Source organism: Dermacentor silvarum, chromosome 6, assembly GCF_013339745.2.
Source record: "Dermacentor silvarum isolate Dsil-2018 chromosome 6, BIME_Dsil_1.4, whole genome shotgun sequence".
Taxonomy (NCBI): Eukaryota; Metazoa; Arthropoda; class Arachnida; order Ixodida; family Ixodidae; genus Dermacentor; species Dermacentor silvarum.
In genome coordinates, this window is record NC_051159.1 from 146,407,386 (window position 1) to 146,427,575 (window position 20,190).

The following is a 20,190-nucleotide window of genomic DNA, read 5'->3' on the forward strand; positions in this document are numbered from 1 at the left end:
GTCCCACTACTTTCATTTTATATTTCATGGCTTTCTCAGATTGGCGGCTCCCCCTCCCTGTTTACAGCCACAATAATATCCCGAGTCATCGCTTTCCTGCCTTTCGCCTGCAATTAAAACCGAAGAGCGGGGTGGGTCTAAGCAGATTAAGTTCGTCAACAGATCTTGACGAGAATGACAGGTAATCTAGATGCTTATTGAACTGGCCCTTGCAGCGTTGATTATAGACAGAGTTATTGTTACGCCTCCTCGTCAGAGCCTCCTAATAAGGTGCCATTTTCTGTATAACAAGCAGTAATAATGGCTTAGGAATTATCGCGGTTTCGAAGCGTTGTGACTGCAGCAGAATCTCTTGCAGATGACAATCACTGGTTCTTTTTCTCTCTCTTCGCCCCTTCGTCCCTTTCCTCAAGGGCAGGGTGGCAAATCGGACGTGCGTCTGGTTAGCTTCACCGCCCTTCCTTGCTTCTTCTTTTTCTACCAAACCTGTGCTTTCGCAAGGAGGATCGGCAATTTAAACGGCCCCTCACCAAGCCATATAGTCAATTTTGGTTACACGCTGGAAGTTGTTACGTGCCTTCTAAGGAGCGTTCTACTGCAAGAATTTTTCAAATTGGCTCATTCTTAGCCTAAATATAAATATTTCAAATGCAGCGAACTCATGATTTCAGGAGGCGAGTGTCACCACCAACATAGACTCTCTCCACTTGCCCCTGTCTAGCCTTCGCAAGCGAAATTCCTTCCCTGCGTTCTCCTATACCGGAGATGGAGGATCGCGTGGCGCATACGTCACAGGCCCCGCCTTTTTTTATCGCTTTTTTTGCTGCGTGGCGCACTTCCGGTGATGGTCCCGCGCGCGAGTTGTTGCGTTTGTCTCGTTCCGCGCAGTTCTGCGCGATGTGCACGATAACACCTGATTAGCAGTATAAGTCAGTGGGGCAGACGTAAGCGGATAACAGAGCATGATAGCACACTGGAACACGGTAGAAAATGACATAGTTTCGTCGTCTGCGAGCGCGACTGCACGACATGGGCACAAACAGGTGAAACGGAACTACATCTCTCTTGCTACGGTATGCAGTCAAACAAAGACATGCTGCCATTCGGTTTGTAGGGTTTATTATTTGTCTAAACTTAAACTAGTCTATTGTGAAGCAACAGATCAAACAAATAACTGCCTTTGCCTTGACTAATTCTCGAAGTCACGTGTCACTGAAAGTGATGTCCCAGAATGGCGATTTACGTAGCGCACTTGCGCGATTGACGTAGACTAACCGGCTGGTAGCGTGGCGCTGGTGAGGAGAAGGGCGCAGGTCGTCTGATTTGAAATTTCGGCTCTTTTCGGGGCACGTAGTGGTGTAATAATTTGCAGTTATGATCGTTATCGCGCATTGTATGCACTGCGCTTGTCAGGTCAAAATGGCCACACCTGGTGAGGGGCCCTTCAAGAGAGCAAAAAACGTCCGCGCACTACAGCTGCTGAATGTGGATTGAGGGTTGAACAGGGGTGGTCGTTCTCTTAGTGTACATATGAAATTGACATGTGACACGAAAATTGTGGTATAGATTGCCAATTGGCAATCTCTACGGTGATAGGCAATGGCTCTGAATATTACGGTTTGCATAAATTTCATGAAAAGCACTTTTACTTCTTTCGGCTACCCTGGAAACTTTTCCCCTAGCGTACTCTCAGTTCGTAGGTGCATTGTTTCTAATGTTTTAGGGATTACGCAACTGCTGAGACCTACGCTGCCTGATCCAACCAAGTAAACACATTAGCTGGCAAAGCATGATGGCATTAATTGTCAACATGCCTTTGAAAAGGGTGAGACAAACCAAAGCACACGGTATATTCACAGGGCCTTTGCGTACCTTACCCTTCTGACTTACCCAGTTTTCGCAAAATGCGTCCAGGTGTACATGAGGAAGAGAGTGAACGCCCTTTCCTCTTGCGTTATGTTGAAGAGATCGTTGTCCAAGGTGTAGCCAAACACGAACGGTAACTCGTCAAAGTGGGCTACGCCCGCCCACGGTGCGTTCCAGGAATAACTCGGTCGGTGGGCGAACTCGTAAAAGTAGACGCTGTTATTCCTCTTGGCGTAGTCTTCGGCGAAGTACATGAGAGGGCAGAGGAAGGCGAAGTCTCCCATAGCATTGGAAGAATTTCTTAAGAAACTGCTGGGTTCTTCGGTAGCCGATTCGAGGTAGAATTCCCGTATTTGGTGAACGTTTTTCTCATGAAGGAACCTAAACAGCAACATGAAATACACGTCCATGGTTCCCTTCTGGATCTGGGACACGTCCATGAAGTCCAGGACTGGCGACATGTAGTACTCTATGAATACGCTTCCTTCATCCTTAACGGCACCAATGAGGAGATCGACGTCATTCGCGAAGCCACTTCTTATGGCCTTCGACACTTCTTCGGGAATGAGATCGTCGCCGTGATCAGGGTGATAGGTCAGCCGGACGCGGCCGTTCCTCGATTCGAGCGCTTTGAGAATGTCCGAGGCGTTTTTCTTCTGCAGGCAGCCCAAGACGGAATCGAAGTCGGTCACTTTTTCCACGCCGCGGTCGACGCAGTTGAGCTTCATGGCCGCCTTGGTGAAGCTGTCCTCATTCTCCATCTTACCTATCGTCCAGTAAGGGCTGCCACTCTGCATGATGGCCCTCTTGAAGAGTCCTTTGCTAGAAGGCGAGACAAGGTGGTAGCCGATGGATATGGCACCGGCACTCTGTCCGAACAAAGTGATGAGGTCGTCGTTGCCACCGAAGTAACGAATGTTCTGCTTGACCCAGCGCATTGCGAGGTTCTGGTCGTGAAGCCCTTGGTTCCCCATAGAAATGGGTGGGTCCCTCGCGTTCATGAAGCCGAACGGTCCAAGTCTGTAGTTTACGGTCACGACCAACACATTACCCAAGGCGGCGAGTTTGGAGCCGTCGTAGAAGTGCCAGTTGGTGCTGCCGAAGAAGAACGCTCCTCCGTGAAAGAAAACCATGACGGCTTTCAGCTGGTCCTTCGACTCGAAAGTCTCACGCGCCGGCGCCCATATGTTGAGATAGAGGCAGTCTTCGCTGCGCTCGTCGCCTGTTATGTTGATGAAATCGTTGAAGTACACCGAGGGCTGAACACACGAGGGCGGGAGGAACATCGCCTTCTGCTCTCGATACCACGGTTTTACGGGCACTGGGCGCATGAAGCGCAGGCTTCCGACCGGTGGCTCTGCGTACGGGATTCCGAGGAAGATTTCGACGGGCACCCCGAATACATCTTCCTTGAATCCGCGAATCAGGCCCGATTGAGTCTTCACCACAGGATCATGCTTCGTGAGCTTGTAAGCTGACGATAATGACTCGTCTGTGACAAACAGCAACACGATGACTATTGCAGCATGTATCGACATCGTGGATCGTCAAGGAGCAGTCGCTCTGCACAGAAAGTAGAAGAAAGAAGCGTCACTGCTTACGTGGTCAAATAATTATGATTTGTAGGAAAACTTTCATCTAGAGGCAATATACCTGGTGTTTCAGTGAACACTTTCACAAATGTTTAAAGGTTGCCTATGGCAGATAGCACAATTCTAGTTCATGAGCTCGTCAACTCGAAGAGGCGGACATTACTTGCACAAAAACTTTAAATGCATAATCGACTAATTAACAAAAGTTCACTAATTAGGTTTTAACTAATTACCTTATGGCCAATATTGCAATTTAGAAATTCTAGCCGTGGAGTTCGCAAGGCGGATCCACTTTGAAAGAATTCTCGGGATGACACCAGTTTCGAGATATTAATTCCCGAACTTTTAGGAGAAATGCATTGGCGTTCCAGTTGCTTTTGTGCTCCAGTGCATAAAACAACGTTTCGTTTTTGTGAGCCTTTTGTGATTCTGGATCTACCATTGTAGTTGCAAACTGTACAAGGAACAAGGAATAACAAAATTCTACAGAAACGCTCTTGGAACGGCTCAGCGCTACACGGCGATGCGACTATATACATGTATACAGGAATTAAGAGCGAGTGCACTTGGTATTCGAACCCAAATAGAATGAGACTTTATTCGCAAAACGTTACGTGGTTACAAAGCCAAGACTATTGTTAGAAAAAAAAAAGACTAAAGGTGGATACGATGTCTTATTAGCCATTGTGGAAAAATAACCAAACTTCGAACATTAAAAGGCGCAAGGAGAACCGAACCTTTATATTTGCTCTATGTTATCCCGTCCGTGCCTTAACTGTGCCATTGCTTGGGCTGCAGGCTGACACGTGGTTATGAACACGCCAAGCTCTTTGCATCTGGGCGCGTGTAGGCTAGCAGGCTTCTGGCTCATCACATAGCGAGGGTCTCGCAGCATCGATGCAATGCCGTATAACATGAAAGGGTGTATTGGCCATTTGCCTGCTCCTATAAGCTCACGCATTACGTGACGCCGGCGAGTAAAAGGATGTACCACATCCCCTGACATGGCCGTCAGTGGCACTGGCTAAAGCTTCCATGGTTAATCTTGTACACGTATGCGCAAGCCCCCTAGAAAGCTCAAGGGAGGATAACCGCCGTGGTAGCGCGCGCTTAATGCGGAGGTTGTGCGCGCTCGTGCGCAGAAACGCTCGTGTGCCTTGATTTAGCTGCGCGTAAAAAAAAAAAAAAAAAAAAAAAAAAACCTGGTGGTCGAAATCATCCCGAATGCAACCACTGCGGCGTCCCCTTAGCCCGTGTGTTGTAAGCTACTCTGAATACTAATTACACTGTACACTGATTTACGTCCTTGAAGGTCCTTAAGGGAGCAAATCGGTCTATAACTCACACCCTTACACCCGTAAGGACGTAACGGTGTGAGTTATATACAGGAAGCCCCCTTAATTAAGGGTGTAAATTGGTTTACAGTGTTTGTTTCTTTGGGAGGTTAAACACCATACTATATTTTGATCTTAATTTGGTTTCACGAACCACAGCAGCAGCACTGAATTCATCTTTCGAGCTCTTAAAGTTCCACTTTTGCATTCATATTTACACACAAACGTAAATAGCGTGGGTGTAGTTCTCCAGCGATAAAACAGAAAAATGCGTTTGTTTAGTCATGCGCCCCTATAGGGCATATATGGCCGTGACGCTAAAATGTTTCACTGCGTTAAGCAGGGTGATCGGGAAACCTTGGACTCGTTTATGCAGGAAGAGAAGATCATATAGTAAGCTTATCAGATGGGTAGATTAGGTACCTTTCAAGGGAGTGCTTTTGCTGGTAATTGTGCGTTTTAGACGATTGCATCGCATTCTTTCGTGAGGGACGGCGAAAGTGATGTTAGTATGATATCACTAGCAATATGAGTAGACTTTCTCCTAGGCAGATGGAAATCAACCGGCTAGCTTCGTCCATTCTTAGGCATAAAACAAGCTCGTACCAATACGAAAGACACATACAAAATAACATGGGCGGCTATAATAAATGGTTCTCAAGCTAGTTCGAGTCTTTAGCTGGAATAGTACTGAGGGCTTGGGATAGCTGTTGCGTATTATAATTGACGCAACGGCGCGAAACAAAACAAAGCGAAAAGGAGATGAAGACGATTGTGACGAACATTTTGTTTGTCTTCGTGTCCTCGTTTTCTTACGTGCCACTGAATCTATTATGACTCTAGCTTGACAGCGCACATAGTCGCATGATGACGTCTATCGCCTGTTCCAGATAATCACGAGCGACTATTTGCAGAATTATCAGAAGTTGCGTGGTTTGATACAGTGCCGTGATATTGTCAGACAGCTTATAAATATACCTTGGGGCATGAAGCAAGGCTGCTAGTGCACACGTAATGTCCTCCCTGTGTAATGCCGTAGGGCAACATCCCGAATTCAAAAGAAAAAAAAATTGAGAAAGAAAACATTTTTTTTCGTGGGCAACTAACCTGGCCAACCACGCTGTGGCTTTAGGCTTGTTCGCTATCATGCGCACGGCCGGTTGGCAAAGATACACGCGGTCACGCCATGCATGTGTTCGAATTGGCTGACTATCAATTAGCCGTAAACATTGTTGTTGTTATACATTCCAGCCGCAAACGCCTTTAGCACAACGTTTACCACGCCTTCTAGGCGTTCCGAAAATCTGAAGGTCAACGCTATGTGGTTTGATTTGGCTCACGGAAACGCCTCGCTTTGCGCTACAATGTTTTCTGCCTAAGGGCTCAAAAAAGAAGTGATCTACCTGAGCTCACGTCTCTGTTTATCAGACGCCTTAAGTCTCATACTCGCTTCCTTGTTAATCGGGCGCCGTCCTTGTCCCACATCGTCTCCGTTGTCCCTTTCCTTGAGACGGACGAGTTTGTGTGTGTGTGACTTGTGAGCCCGTCATCAGATAAGAAGCGAGGCACGCAGTGTAAAAAAAAAAAAAAATTGTGCACCTCTTGCACAGCAAACGCTCAGTGACACTCCAGTCTCAGCTAATGACAAACGACCACCGGTGTGTGGAAGAAGAAAGAAAAAAAAAAAAGAGCCTGCACTTTCTATGTGTGTAATCGCGGTGAGGACATCAATAAGCGATGTTGATGATACTGCTAAAAGTAGCTCCGGAGTGTAGCAAAAACGTGCCTTGATTAAAGTATAACAAGCCACTATAACTCGTTTCCGTATAGTTCTCATTCGTTACGTCAACAATGTCCCCATATCCTTTTCAAAAGTGAGCATGGTCATTTTTTATAAGGGGATTGAATAGATTACGTAGTAGCTTAATTGACACTTCCATTGAAAACTCACCTCACCCTGCACTTTTCGAGTGGCCAGCAGTCATTCCCTGATTGCAACCGGCATTGAATCGCCTTGGCGACTGGATTGTTGTTATAGACAGGAAGCATATACACCTTTCGCGTTTTTGCATGAAGGAGAAAAACAAGTACAGGCATATTTCTGTGCCTCTAACGCGAGTACTTACTGAAGGTATACGATCCTCGGCTGAAGTTAGAGACGACGCTTCTAGAACAAACCTTATATGTAAGAGGCGCTGGCAAGTTGTTGTGCCATAGTACGTGCCAACCCTATCATTGAGGCGACAGGAACTCCGATTTATCTGCGTCGAATGGAAACGTCGCGGGTAATTGCAAGCAGCACCTGCCATCAACGCCACCCGTCTCTCTGGGCCCGGTCGACGAGTCGCCAACGGGACGCGACGACACAATACGGCGCGGGTGATGTCAGCAACCGTCCCGTCTGGCTCCTGTCGACGAGGAGCCGCCGCCAAGGGGATTTAAGGAAGAACCGGCCCATTGTTAAGCCAGAGAGTCGCCACCGGCCGCCCCGTCGGTCTGGTGCGCTCTTACCAGCTCTTACTGCTTTTACTAGCTATCACCAGCTAATGGTAGTTAATACCAGCTATTACCTGCTATATCTGTACATATTTGTACATATTGTATAAAGCTTTCGTTTCTTCTTCGTCTGATTCAAGACTCGGTCTCTCGTCACTGACCCCGAATCGCAATACAAGTACATCTTATCGTTGTGTTCACTATTACGTATCATCATCATCAATTACATTGTGTGGTTGGAAAAGTTTTCTAACGCTTTCGTGGTTGAAGATGCTTAGTTCTGGTCTTCGTAAACCCGCTAGAAATCTCCGCCATTGCTAACAGTTCCTAAATGATACAGATCAGTATTGCAAATAAAAAATGCTCTCATTTTGTCAGAAACGAACTGCATTATGCGACTTGTTAAGCGTTAACTTGGAGGGCACTTCGCGGTGTCTGGATATTTTTACTTGACCTCTAACACTTATCTTAAATTCTCAGGTGTTTTAAATGTAGGAGTGTTTTATTTTTCAGAAGTTCCAGGGCCTCGTTCGGCTAGGCTTATCACAAAAGCATGGAAATAAATGAAAATGGCCGTGAGTAAACTACAAAGGTTTCATTACTGCCTTCGCTGAAGTTCGGGTCAGCGTTTGGAATATGACTGGAGGAACAATTTACGTCGAAAGGAAGTTTAATTGAAGCCGGCGCAGTTAAGCTCTCGTGTTTAATTTAAAGAATGTTGCATTCCATCTAGCCAGATGTCGACGATGCTCTATGTTAATCAAGGGGGAACAATGAGAAGACGTGTGGATCGATAAACACCTGCACCACTTGTGAGGAACCTCTTTACTCTCAAAAGATCCCGCGCCACGAAGATAAAGACGCGACTCCTTATGATGAAGGTATGTATGGGGAAAATGAAAAGCAAATGCTACGCTCACAATATGTGAGTCGAGTAAACAAAGCAAGATCCACTGCCCGTTATATCCATAAGTTCTCTGCATCCAGGCTTGTTACAATTGTTGGGTGTATTCGTTCAACGTAAAGTGTGCATTGGTTTACGGGGCAAGTGAGCGCTGCGAGGCGTTGCTGTGAATTAATCTCGTGAAAATAAAAGTAAGAAACGAAAGACGTATATACGTCGGAACAGTTTTTTTTCAACATCACCAGTGTTGCAAACGCAAACGCCCTGCGTCTATGTCAAAAATGTCAGTGGATGGCCGCTCCTTTGACAGATGTCAGAACCAAAAGCACAATTACTTTGAGGTTGAACAGATAAGCAAAAAAAAAAAAAGGATAATAAGAAAGTATAGTTGTGGTCCAGCGATTATGAAGTTTAGACACAAAGATTGAAAAAAAAAAAGGAAAAGGAAGTGGACGCCGCATGGTACAAATGACCTCTTTATCGCACAGTTGCGTCGACGTCAACTTCGACGTGAGTGACCCCGTCGAGGTCCATTCGCTCAGCAGGGCGTCTGACAGTGCACGCGATTCTCTTGAGAGCGCTGGAATATCGTGAGCCGCGGTCATAGAGGATGCCTGTGCGACGGGATAAAAACAAAACGAAAGAAAAGAAAGAGTCCTGACCATTATTTAGCAATTACCGATCGAAATATTGCCAATTGTTGGCGCAGGAAACCAGTGAATCCGGTCGCGATGATAAAACACGTAAATAACAGGGATGTCTGCACGCCCGCAGAGTATGTTACGTAAGTGATTGCTGCAAAGAATTCCAATACGTGGCGAAAGTCGAATTGCGAACGCTTGGACGGAGAAAGCTTCTCCTGGTGTTGGCGCAGCACAAAGGTGAATGACAGGTAAAAATGGGTTGACTTGCAGGACGGCGGCTTCAGGAGCCTTCGCACATTCCACGCTGCACGCTCACGCAGCAACAGCAGCCGCAAGAAAAGAGAACAAAGAAATACACACCCTTTCCCCGTTCTTCCAATACAACGTTCACGTAACGGATCTACGTAGCTCCCGGGAAGCCTCCTGCTGTGCTCATTCATGCCTGCCATTTTCCTCTTGTGCTTTAACACCGGCACTTGTTATTGAGCGAATTGTGCAACCAGTAAAACAGTATCGACGGACAGCCTGTTACTTTGTCGTCTAAGAAAATCAGAGGTGCTTTGCGCTCGCTTCGGTTGATCCCAGGGCCTCTTGATTCCGAGGCAGGCGCTTAGCCGACTGAGTTATAAATGGCGTGATGGGTAGGAAGATGCACCAGAAATAATGAAAAGGTATGAAATAATGAGCGTGGGCGCCTGAATTCTTGCCAACAGTGATGATGCCGGCATTTATAACCTGTCTAAACAACAACAAAAACAAAAATTACGGCAGAACCCATCTCACGATGTTTGCCGACCTCAATGCGATTAGCATTAAATCTATGTAGCAGCAAGCCGTATTGCCACCGCAGAGACACGTTATGTATGAGTCGTTCATGCAATCGGATTCGTCACTCGCACTTCCCACTGAGTACGCATGCGTCATTCAGCGGCGCCGCCGCGAAGTACGCCGCGCGGCGCTTGAGTGAATAAACATTCACACATGTTAGTTTGAATATATATGACGAGGGTTCGATTCCGCCCAAGCAGCGGATAATTTTTAATTTTATTTTTGCCATTGTAGAGCGGCACATATTTAAGTGGGCCGTAGTTACCCAAGTTGGCGTCAAACAGGTTCACTGAAGGGCAGCACATACGCAACAGACGTGACCCAAGCAGACGTTGAAGCGGTTCAATGATTAGCGGCACACACCTGCTGGCACATACCCAGCGATAAAAGTTGGCATCAAAGATGTCCATTCAAAAACTTTGCATACACTGGCACATAACGAATACTCCAAGTCGGCGTCAGGGAGATTCATTGAAGAGCGGTATACTACCACATTCCCGCTTCCGCATCCGCAGTGACCCATGTACCGGGCGTGAAATAGGTTCGTTGAACAGTGGCCCATATGTACACATGCCTACTGACCCAAGTTGGTCCGACGGTTGGTTTAGAACCGTGCTCCCTCGTAGCCCGATGCTCTAACCATTCGACCGTGGACTACCCAGTGACCCAGTTTAGAGACATAGATAGATAGGTAGATAGAGACATGGTTAGCTCCCGGAACGGGCGTGAAGCGCCCTAAAAACGCTAATTGCATTAATAGTGTGATGCTAAAGCAGAAGTTGCGAGGGTGCACTCTGGTGAATCAAAACTGTGTTGTAGAATGTGTTTGAAGCTGAGCAGACGACGCTCCGGCGCTATAGCGACGCGCGGCGGGATAGGCTGCCAATTTGTTACTTGATTTGTGCAGATGCATCGACGTGTTAAAGTGTTTCAAATCTGGCATTAGCTATGGTGGGAAATTATGGCATTCTAAGTGGTATCTAGAAACCTACTTATGACTGAAATGCCCTCCTTAGAAATGGGGTCAGGTTGAAGCCTTGCCAAAAGTGATAAACTCTACGCCCTGAGAAGAGGATGGCGTTTTTTAATGAGCCTTATCAGTTTACATTATGAGGAGGGCAGGTGTAGCTACGCAAACGCGTTCAGCTGTCAACATTTTAGTACAAGAATCCATTTTCCTAAAAAAATTGCGAATCAGCGGCCAAGTTGAATGCCTAAATATTGCGACCATATTTTTTATGGATTACTGGTGCGCTCAAATTTATAGCTTTCCAATTACTCTTCGCCGGCCATTAGCAACCATTACTTGGAGTTCGCTCCGGCAATAACTATTTATTACATTAGCAGCAGTGCCGTGACCTCAAGCGCGGGCAATATGAACTTTAATGCAGGCAATTGTGCGCTGTTTAGGGATAAGCGAGGGCGCGTTAACGTGGAGCAGTCGTTGTTATACTACGATAAGAACGTACAAATCTTCATTATTCACAGAATGTCAAGATATTGGCGACGCGGAAGGCTTCATTTGGTCCGGCCGACGTTGGAATCAGCTATAGCGCAAGACTGGGGTGATTGGAGATCGCAGGGAGAGGTCTTCGTCCTGCAGTGGACATAAAATAGGCTGATTATTATTATTATTATTATTATTATTATTATTATTATTATTATTATTATTATTATTATTATTATTATTGTTCTGAGCAATTATTATTTTTTTGTTTCCGTAATAGCACTTTTAGCTCAGACAGTGGCGTGGCTACTGCGAATATACCAAAACTATAGCGGTGGAAGGTGTAGAAGCAGAAGCCAGGCGTTACAGAGGAGGAGAGAGAAGGTCGTTGAAGGAAAATGCTTCTCACACAATATTTGATGTAAATGTATGCTATCAATGCGACGGGACCTGCGAACAAGCGAGAGCGCGTTAACGTGGAGCAGTCGTTGTTAAACTACGACAAGAACGTTCAAAACTGGGCGAGCTACCTCTTCATTATGCACAGAATGTCAATATACTGGCGACGTGCATGGAAGGCTTGATTTGGTCCGGCCGGCGCTTCAATGTCGAAAGTAAGAGCTTGCTTGACAACTTTCAGATAAAAGTCTTTTCACACGCATGTGTGCAGCCGATGATGTCTCTCAAGGGCCGAGTATAGTGCGTAAGGCGGTCTCGCGCGCCTTCTACTCGCATATACGTATATACGACACTGACCTCATTGACCTGTGTTAGCGATTTTCTGTACAACGAAAGAGACGCATAGGCGGAGCAGCTGTCGGCACGGAGTGCCAGGCTAACCTTGCCTGTAGCAAACACCTTAGCTAACCAAACGCCAACTAAACACCAAGAAGACTAAAGCAAGTTCATTGTTATCTTCAATACAGTGCTACACAACTAAGTTTAAAACAGCCTCGTCCCTCATACATGACCTCCATCATTTGTTATCTTCAATAAAGTGCTACAACTAACTGTCAAACAGCCTCTTCCCTGCTACACGACCTCCATCGTAAGAGGCTCGCTAATTCAACTCCGGGCGCGATTACACACGTGTATGTTTAAACGACGGCATAAAAGTACAAGTTTCTCATTGTGCGCTTCGTGAAACGACGGCGTCTTCCGGGTGAACAATTACGGGAAACGATGGAGAAATTCACCCCCTCTCTCATTCTCTCTCTATTATTATTTTTTTTTTTTACACTCTGTCTCGAGGCCACCGTTTGCCGAGCACGCAGTGACCGGGGAGATTAGAAGACGCGTTGCCGGTTTACGCTATATCAAAAAGCCAATACCAACTCGCACTCTCTTATCCGAGGAAAAAAAAAAAAAAAAGCCTTGGTGACTTTCGCCCCATGCGGCAAGTGTGACTTCTGTGACGCACGAAAACTAAAAGTATTCCTTGTCTCTTGGTCGTTTCTGGCGACAGCAGTTTCAGAAGGCGCAGCCAAGGTTATCGTGTGGTAGACGGCGGCCGACCAGGTCACAGAAAGCAGCTGTTCGCATTCGCAATGCAGTCCCGCTCGGAAGGCGGAAACATTCATCGCGTCTTCCAAAACCGCGGCTGCAATCGTAGCATGACGAGATTACCAGCGGCTACACGATCCTGTCGAGGACACGCTGCTCTGCTTTACTTACAGCGAAATTACAGTGCTTCCTTGCTGTGGTAGCTATTTTTACGCGAGGATGACAAGGATGAGTAAAGGCCGAAAAGCTGCTATCTTTTACTTGATAAGATGGCAACGTTTCATGATATCTGTTTACCAAGAACAGAAATTGAATACGTGAAACTAACAAGTGCGAGCTTGGAGAATACACAGCTTCATGGTCGCTAGTTAACATAAAAGGACATTCAGCAAGGACACTGTGCCCGGATTGAGCGTGCAGCCTAAGAGGACGATTTTCCATTGGCACTGGTAAACCGGCCAGCGAAGGTTCAAAGAATGAAATGACCCCGATCAAACGCAGTCACCTCCACAAGTGAACTGTTGTACATGCTCAAGGGAGGTAACTCCAAATGCTCGTCATCTCGCGTGGGAATGCAAAAAAAGAAAAGAAATTGAGACATTCCGCGAAGAGTACAAGCCAATGAGGTGACGTCGTTTACATTAAGATCGACCGTGAGTTGACGTCATACAGACACTTAACTCACTATGGAGTTCCGCTTGTGAAGCTTCCACAGTGAGCCACGCTTGGCTACCTTCCCCTTACTCTCTTCCCCCGAATGGTCCTACATCAATCACTTCAATATATTGTAACGTGGCAAAGAGAAGATAGAAGAGGAGGAGAACGAAGAACTCAGCAGCAGCCACGGCTACATTTCGGTGGCGACATCGTGGCGACCTCTCATTCATCCTGGTCTTCACCTGTGAATAAACATCGATCATCCGTAACAGTTTTTTGGTGGAGGTGCTGGGTACCCCCGTCCACCACGCAACACGGCCAACACGGCTCTCCAACCTCCTGATCTGCGTCGAAGCCACCGAATCGCTGGATTGCCCGCATTACTTCCGCTGTCTCAGATGTCCCACACCGAAGCCAACACTCGCACGGAACCAGCGGCATCTTCGACCGAAACGATGGCTAGTCCGAGGCAGCGCCATTTGGTAGAGCCTCGCACATTCGGAGGGAAGCCCGGCGAGGACGTCGAAGAATGGCTTAACCACTACGAACGGGTGAGCAAGCACTATCGTTGGGACAGCGTAACGCGACTCTCCAACGTAGTCTTCTTTCTGATGGACACGGCGCTCGTGTGGTTCGATGATCACGAGGAAACTCTGACAACGTGGGATCGTTTCACGTCCGAAATCAAGGAGCGTTTCGGTGATTCAATCGCAAAGAAGAAGCAGGCCGAGCAAACGCTCCTTCAAAGAGCTCAAGTTCCGGGCGAGACGTGCACGACCTACATCGAAAACGTGCTCAAGCTATGCAGGACGGCCAATCCTCGTATGTCAGAGGAGGACAAAGTTGGCCATTGTTGAAGGGAATCGCGGAGGACGTTTACAACTTCCTCATTGGTAAAGAGAACCTTGGCTCAGTCACCGACGTAATACGTCATTGCCGTAGCTTTGAGGCTCTCAAACTGCGCCGCATAATCCCGAAGTTTGGCCGGCTAGCAAACGTCACAACTGTTGCAAGCATTGAAGACGACATCCCATCAGTCGATCTCGCGACGACCATTCGACAGATTGTTAGAGAGGAGCTACGTCGTTGCACGGAATTGAACAATGAGGTCCGTGATAGTCAACATCTGTACAATCCTCCACCAGCTCCCCCTTGGTGGGCCTTGCGGGTGAGCACGGTGGGCCTTGCGACCACATGAGTACGACTTTGTCGTGAAATACAGAAGCGGCCGCCGGCATGCTGACGCCGACTGTCTTTCCCGCTTACCACTGCCAACGGCAAATTCTGAAGAAGACACTTTCGATGACTGTCTGGCCGCTATTTCACCTGAATTTCCGGACGCGACCATCTTCCAGGAGGATCAACGCAACGACATCAATGTGGAACCTCTTTTTGTGATGGCCCTGAATCCGAAAGCCAGTGGTGGTTTTTCCATACGTGACAGCTTGTTATATAAAACCAACCACTCTGCAAGTGGCGCCCGCTTTCTTCTTGTAGTCCCGGAGAGTCTCCGTAGTGCTGTGCTACATGCCATGCATGATGATCCAACGTCAGGTCATCTTGGATTCGCCCGTACGCTACAGCGTGTACAAGAGCGATTTTACTGGCCTCACATGTGTCAAACAACAAAGCAATATGTGGCTAGTTGTGACCAATACCAACGGCGGAAACGACCTTCAACCGCCCCACCAGGTCTTCTGCAGCCGTTGATTCCCCCTCACGCACCTTTTGAGCAAGTTGGCGTGGACCTCCTGGGCCCATTCCCACGGTCATCGAATAACAATCGATGGATCATAGTTTGTGTAGACCACCTTACACGCTACACAGAGACCGCAGCAGTGCCGTCATCTACCGCTGTTTGCGTCGCTGCTTTCTTGTTGCATTATGTCGTCCTACGCCATGGCCCACCTCGCGTGATCATAAGTGATCGCGGTCGTCAATTCGTGGCCGACGCTGTTGAAGAGCTGCTTCGGCTATGTGGAACACAATTTCGTCACTCGACGCCGTACCGTCCGCAAACCAACGGTCTTGTTGAACGCACCAATCGAACTTTGACGAACATGCTAGCCACGTATGTGTCCTCTAACCACAAGAACTGAAATGATGTGTTGCCATTCATAACACACGCCTACAACACTGCGAAGCATGAGACAACGAATTACAGCCCTTTCTATCTGCTTTATGCTCAATCGCCGCGGAGCTTCCTCGACACGATTCTGCCGTTTTCTCTGGACGCTGAGGATTCCGTCGCCAAGACACTTTGCCTCGCCGAGGAAGCCCGCCGAATAGCCCGCGTCCGCACATTGGCATCGCAAAACAGCTCGAAGGATCGGTACGATAGATCCCATCAAGCCATTTATTTTGAAAAAAGGTGACCTAGTGCTGCTATGGACCCCACAACGCAAGCGTGGCTTGTGCAGCAAGTTCTTGTCACATTATGTGGGCCCGTTCGTTGTTTTAGATCGCCTGAGCGACCTTACTTACGTGGTTGCACAGGTTTTGTCTACAGATAGGCGTTCCAAGAAAACCCATCTGGCTCATGTTGCCCGCCTTAAGCGCTACTACCCCGCCGAAGAGCAGTGACTCTCCCAGTGGGCTTCGTCTGCGAAAGGGGGATTGTAACGTGGCAAAGAGGAGATAGAAGAGGAGGAGAACGAAGAACTCAGCAGCAGCCACGGCTACATTTCGGTGGCGACATCGTGGCGACCTTTCATCCATCCTAGTCTTCACCTGTGAATAAACATCGATCATCCGTAACAATATTATTCCACCCTCTCTCTTTATTAGCCCAGTGACCCGCCGTGGTTGCTCAGTGGCTATGGTGTTGGGCTGCTGAGGCCGAGGTCGCGGGATCAAATCCCGGCCATGGCGGCCGCATTTCGATGAGGGCGAAATGCGAAAACACCCGTGTACTTAGATTTAGGTGCACGTTAAAGAACCCCAGGTGGTCCAAATTTCCGGAGTCCCCCACTACGGCGTGCCTCATAATCAAATTGTGGTTTTGGCACGTAAAACCCTATAATTTCATATTTTTTTTATTGGCCCAGTGAATCCTTAGTGACAATCAGCTCATCTCGCGAAGCGTCTACAGCTCTCAGCGAGCAGGCAAATAAAGTTCGATACCAGAACCATTCGATGACCATATAATACACTAACAGTATCCGTGGGATATAAGCAGAGATGAGCTTGCCTACTGATGCTGTGCCCTGATCTTTCCGTTCCATTAATTAACATGCTCGGAGAATGCCATCTGCTAACATGTTTTGCTTGCTGTAGAAAGTAACAGGAAAACTGGGCCGAGATCGTCACCGTTTACGATCACGAAGGGAAAGTGCGGAAAGAGTAGTGTAAGAGGTGACGGCTGATTTGGAATATCCACCGCGCTTGCTATACTGACCGGCTGTAAATTCAACGTGAAACCTCAGTGTTTTTTCTCTATTTTCTTTTGATGTCTAACCCTATTTTACATGCGCAGGGTAGCAAACCGGGCGCGTGTCTGGTTTACCTGCGTGCATTTCCTTTCTCTCCTCTCTCTACAATCGCTTGCTCTGCACAATAACAGGCTCGTGCATAGCGCGTTTGTGTACTGCCTGGCGAGAGAGGCAGAAGCTTGACGCGTAGTTAGTGTACAGCGTAAAATTACGAGAAAGTGCCATGTAGTGATTTGGGTCATTCCGTGGGTATCTCTCTGTGACAAAGTTGTCAGGAATTTAGATCACATATCTTCGCATTCAAAGGTATGCGACTTCTTTTTCAGGTCAGCGGCTTTTCTTGTCTAACACGTTTTTGTAACCCTTTCCGCAGCGGTATTTTACCAATGAAGCACGCGCCTTGATCACGGTATCTTCGAAGAAACTGTTCGACCTCAATGCAACTGTTTGTAACCTTTCAAACGAGGTCAAGAGCAGGAGCGACTGTTTGCCACCAACGCCGCGCAGGATTACGCAAATCGCGAGCAGCGCAGAGACAGAGCGCTCGACTTTTCTCATGTAAGTGTAAGTTGCAGGTGAAATCGAAAGCGGCGCCGTTAGCGCCGAGGGCCAGAAAAGACCTTCGGCTAGTGATTTAGTGCTGCAAACGAGCAGACACTTTCGCTGCTCCATTTCTGGCAGCCGAGCGAAGGGCTAAGCACATATGTGGATCTCTGCGGTTCATGCAAGTCATTTTTTCTACAAGTGGAGCATACTCGCTCAACCTTCGTGTCTCCGCTGAGCGATAAGATCTGGCGGGCTTATTCCAGCGCGTCTCAGGGATGCGTTCATTAAAAAAAAAAAAAAGCAAGGACTCAGAGATGCACTTGGTATTCCGGTTTGATTCTGGCGACAGAACACGGTCCTCCAGTCACAAGGAGAAAGCTGGGACCTTAACGTGAGCAGGATAGCTCAAAACGAAAAACAAGCTCTATATACAGGGACATTGTCTGATTAGGCGATGATAAGCTGAAATAAATAAAAAAAAAACGGAACAAAAATAAACGTGGATACATGTCAAGTAGGAGAGACAACAAGAGGCGCGCCTCTTTCAAATTAGTTCGCCCCTTTGTTGCATTAATTCTTAGGTTCGACATCTACCTATATCTGCTGGCGGAATTTCTGTTCTTTGCTCTTCTTTCTTTCTTTCTTTCTTTCTTTCTTTCTTTCTTTCTTTCTTTCTTTCTTTCTTTCTTTCTTTCTTTCTTTCTTTCTTTCTTTCTTTCTTTCTTTCTTTCTTTCTTTCTTTCTTTCTTTCTTTCTTTTCTCAGATTGTAGCACAGTACCTTCGGAATCCAGAAGTTTAGAGACCACGGCATCAGCAAAATATTAAGAATGTCGTATACGACAGAGCCGTACAACGTGAAATCCGGTCAATGCATTCATTACATTGGTAGAACATGCACGCATGGATCAGTTAATTCAGAATGCATGTCTTGGCTATGTACTAAAAAAGAAGGAGTTTTGTTTTTGCCATTGTCATCTGTGGTTTCTACACTTTTGCTTTCGACGGTATGTTACCATAGGTTTATCTACAATAGATATTTCAATAAATATCCGCATTATTCGTCTCATCGAGGGCTTGTTGTGTCTAACGACGCTTTTTGATTTAGTGTTTAAAGATCACAGGATAGTATGACAACAAAATGCTCCGATTAAGGTACTGAAAGCCACGAGATACTCGGTCGTTAACGACAGGCGTTTATTTTCAGTGAGACAGATGGTCATACGAAGGCGTTCAGTACAGCCGCAGTTGACAAGCATCTCGTTCATGGTGGATGGAAGGCCGCGAGGAATCTAATATCTATACAGTGCTCGCATTGTGGTGATACAAGCTGCAGAAGCAGTACAATCCACCTGGAAGGAATGCTGACGGACAAGTGAGCGGAATTTGTGTAACACAACCGAACTAGACATTCACGCTCTGAGCCTGCGGCGTCTGCGTTAACCGCAATCGCGTTCCGCAGCCTTTATTTCTCAGCTATGGAGGGCGGAGGAGTGGGAGGATCGAACGTAAGTGCGTTCCCGTTCGCGCGGCGAAGCGACGCAGACTTGCGGTCGAACTTTTCACTATACGCGCACTCACGAGCATCGAACGAAAACGCAGGCGAGAAGGCGTGAACCTGAGCCAGTGACCCCCAGCACAACACGTCGCGGGACTCCCTGACAGGCTCCATTCTAAACATCTCGCGCCCTCCCACTCTTTCTCTCGCGTCGGGGCGCTTGTTTATACGAGCGGAGTGTCGGGGGGGGGGGGGGGGGGGGAGAGGGAGCGATTACGCAAATAAGACAGAGCGCCACTCCGAGTTCAACGGCTGCGGAAGAAAAATGGACCACCGCAGTACGAGAATTCCGCGGGAAAAAGAAGACGACTAAGAAAGAAAGACAAATAGTATAAGCGAAAGGCGAAAAAGTAACAACGCGGCGGCGAGAGCCGGGCGCATCGGCAATAGGTGATTGTGTGTCAATGGGGCACCTGGCATGGAGCTGAGGCGGCGGATTTGCGCTGTTGATCTTGCAACGTGCACGTGAGGCGTGTTTGCGCGTGTTGCAACGAGCGCCCGGCGGTTTCCGTTGGGTTGCATGCGTTTCTTCGACTATGACGGGCCGTTGCCGCCGCCGTCATGGTCGTCGGTATCAGGCCGCTGAGAGGGCGTGCTCAGTGTGGGCGACCTTGGTACGCTTAGCGCGGCGCTTGCTCGGAGCGCCGGGGAAAACGACCGTCGAGCACAGGACGGGGCGGTGAACGAGCCGCCCATTCTGTGCACGGTTTACTCTTTGCGGTGTTGCGTGCTCGTATCCTTTACATACATTGAACCAACTTTGCGGGTCGAGCTGAGTAGTCGTTTGCGAGCTCGGTTTGGTTATTCGCGCAACCATTAGGCTTCATTGTTTCGGCGTCGTATACGAGCCACGCTGGCTAAGCATCTGGGAGGTTCTAGACCCCTGAACGCTAGGTTGTGGCTTCGATACCAGGCTGCGGCGGTCGCATTCAGACGGGGGCGGATTGCAAGACCTACCCGTTCAATGGGGTTAACGTTCACGTTTAATTAAGAATCCCAGGTTGTCGCAGCTACTGTAGAACCACCCACTACGGCGCTTCTCACAGGCCAGGCGTCGCTTTGAGACGTATAAACCACACGAAAAAATGAATCTTCGGCGTATACATACGCGTATTGTTCGGGAACTGAACTTGCATTCGGTTCGGCTCACTTTAGTTAGAATCAGCTACTTTGAGGATGACCCCGCGTCTTTGTTGTTGTTCTTGTTGAAAATATCGTGGCTAATTGTTCACGGTACGACCAAAATAATTAGCATGAGAAAAGCAATTACCGCCGAGGTTTGACGCCGCCTAGCTCCATTGTGGGCCATGAGGGACTTCACAGTGGAGGGCTCCAGATTAATTCTGATCATATGGGGCTCTTTAGCGTGCGTCTATGTCTAACACA

The 20,190-nt window shown here is 47.7% G+C and overlaps 1 protein-coding gene across 2 annotated transcripts in view; it reads right to left on the reverse strand.

The window, feature by feature from the left end:
* LOC119456157 (acetylcholinesterase-1) overlaps positions 1-20,190 on the reverse strand; it is a 32,791-nt gene that overhangs the window by 1,264 nt on the left and 11,337 nt on the right. For both annotated transcript variants that reach the window (XM_049669572.1, XM_037717778.2), the window contains exon 2: positions 1,891-3,429. In XM_049669572.1, coding sequence (XP_049525529.1) covers positions 1,891-3,404 — 1,514 coding nt within the window. In that variant the 5' untranslated portion in view covers positions 3,405-3,429. The remainder of the gene's footprint in view (positions 1-1,890; positions 3,430-20,190) is intronic.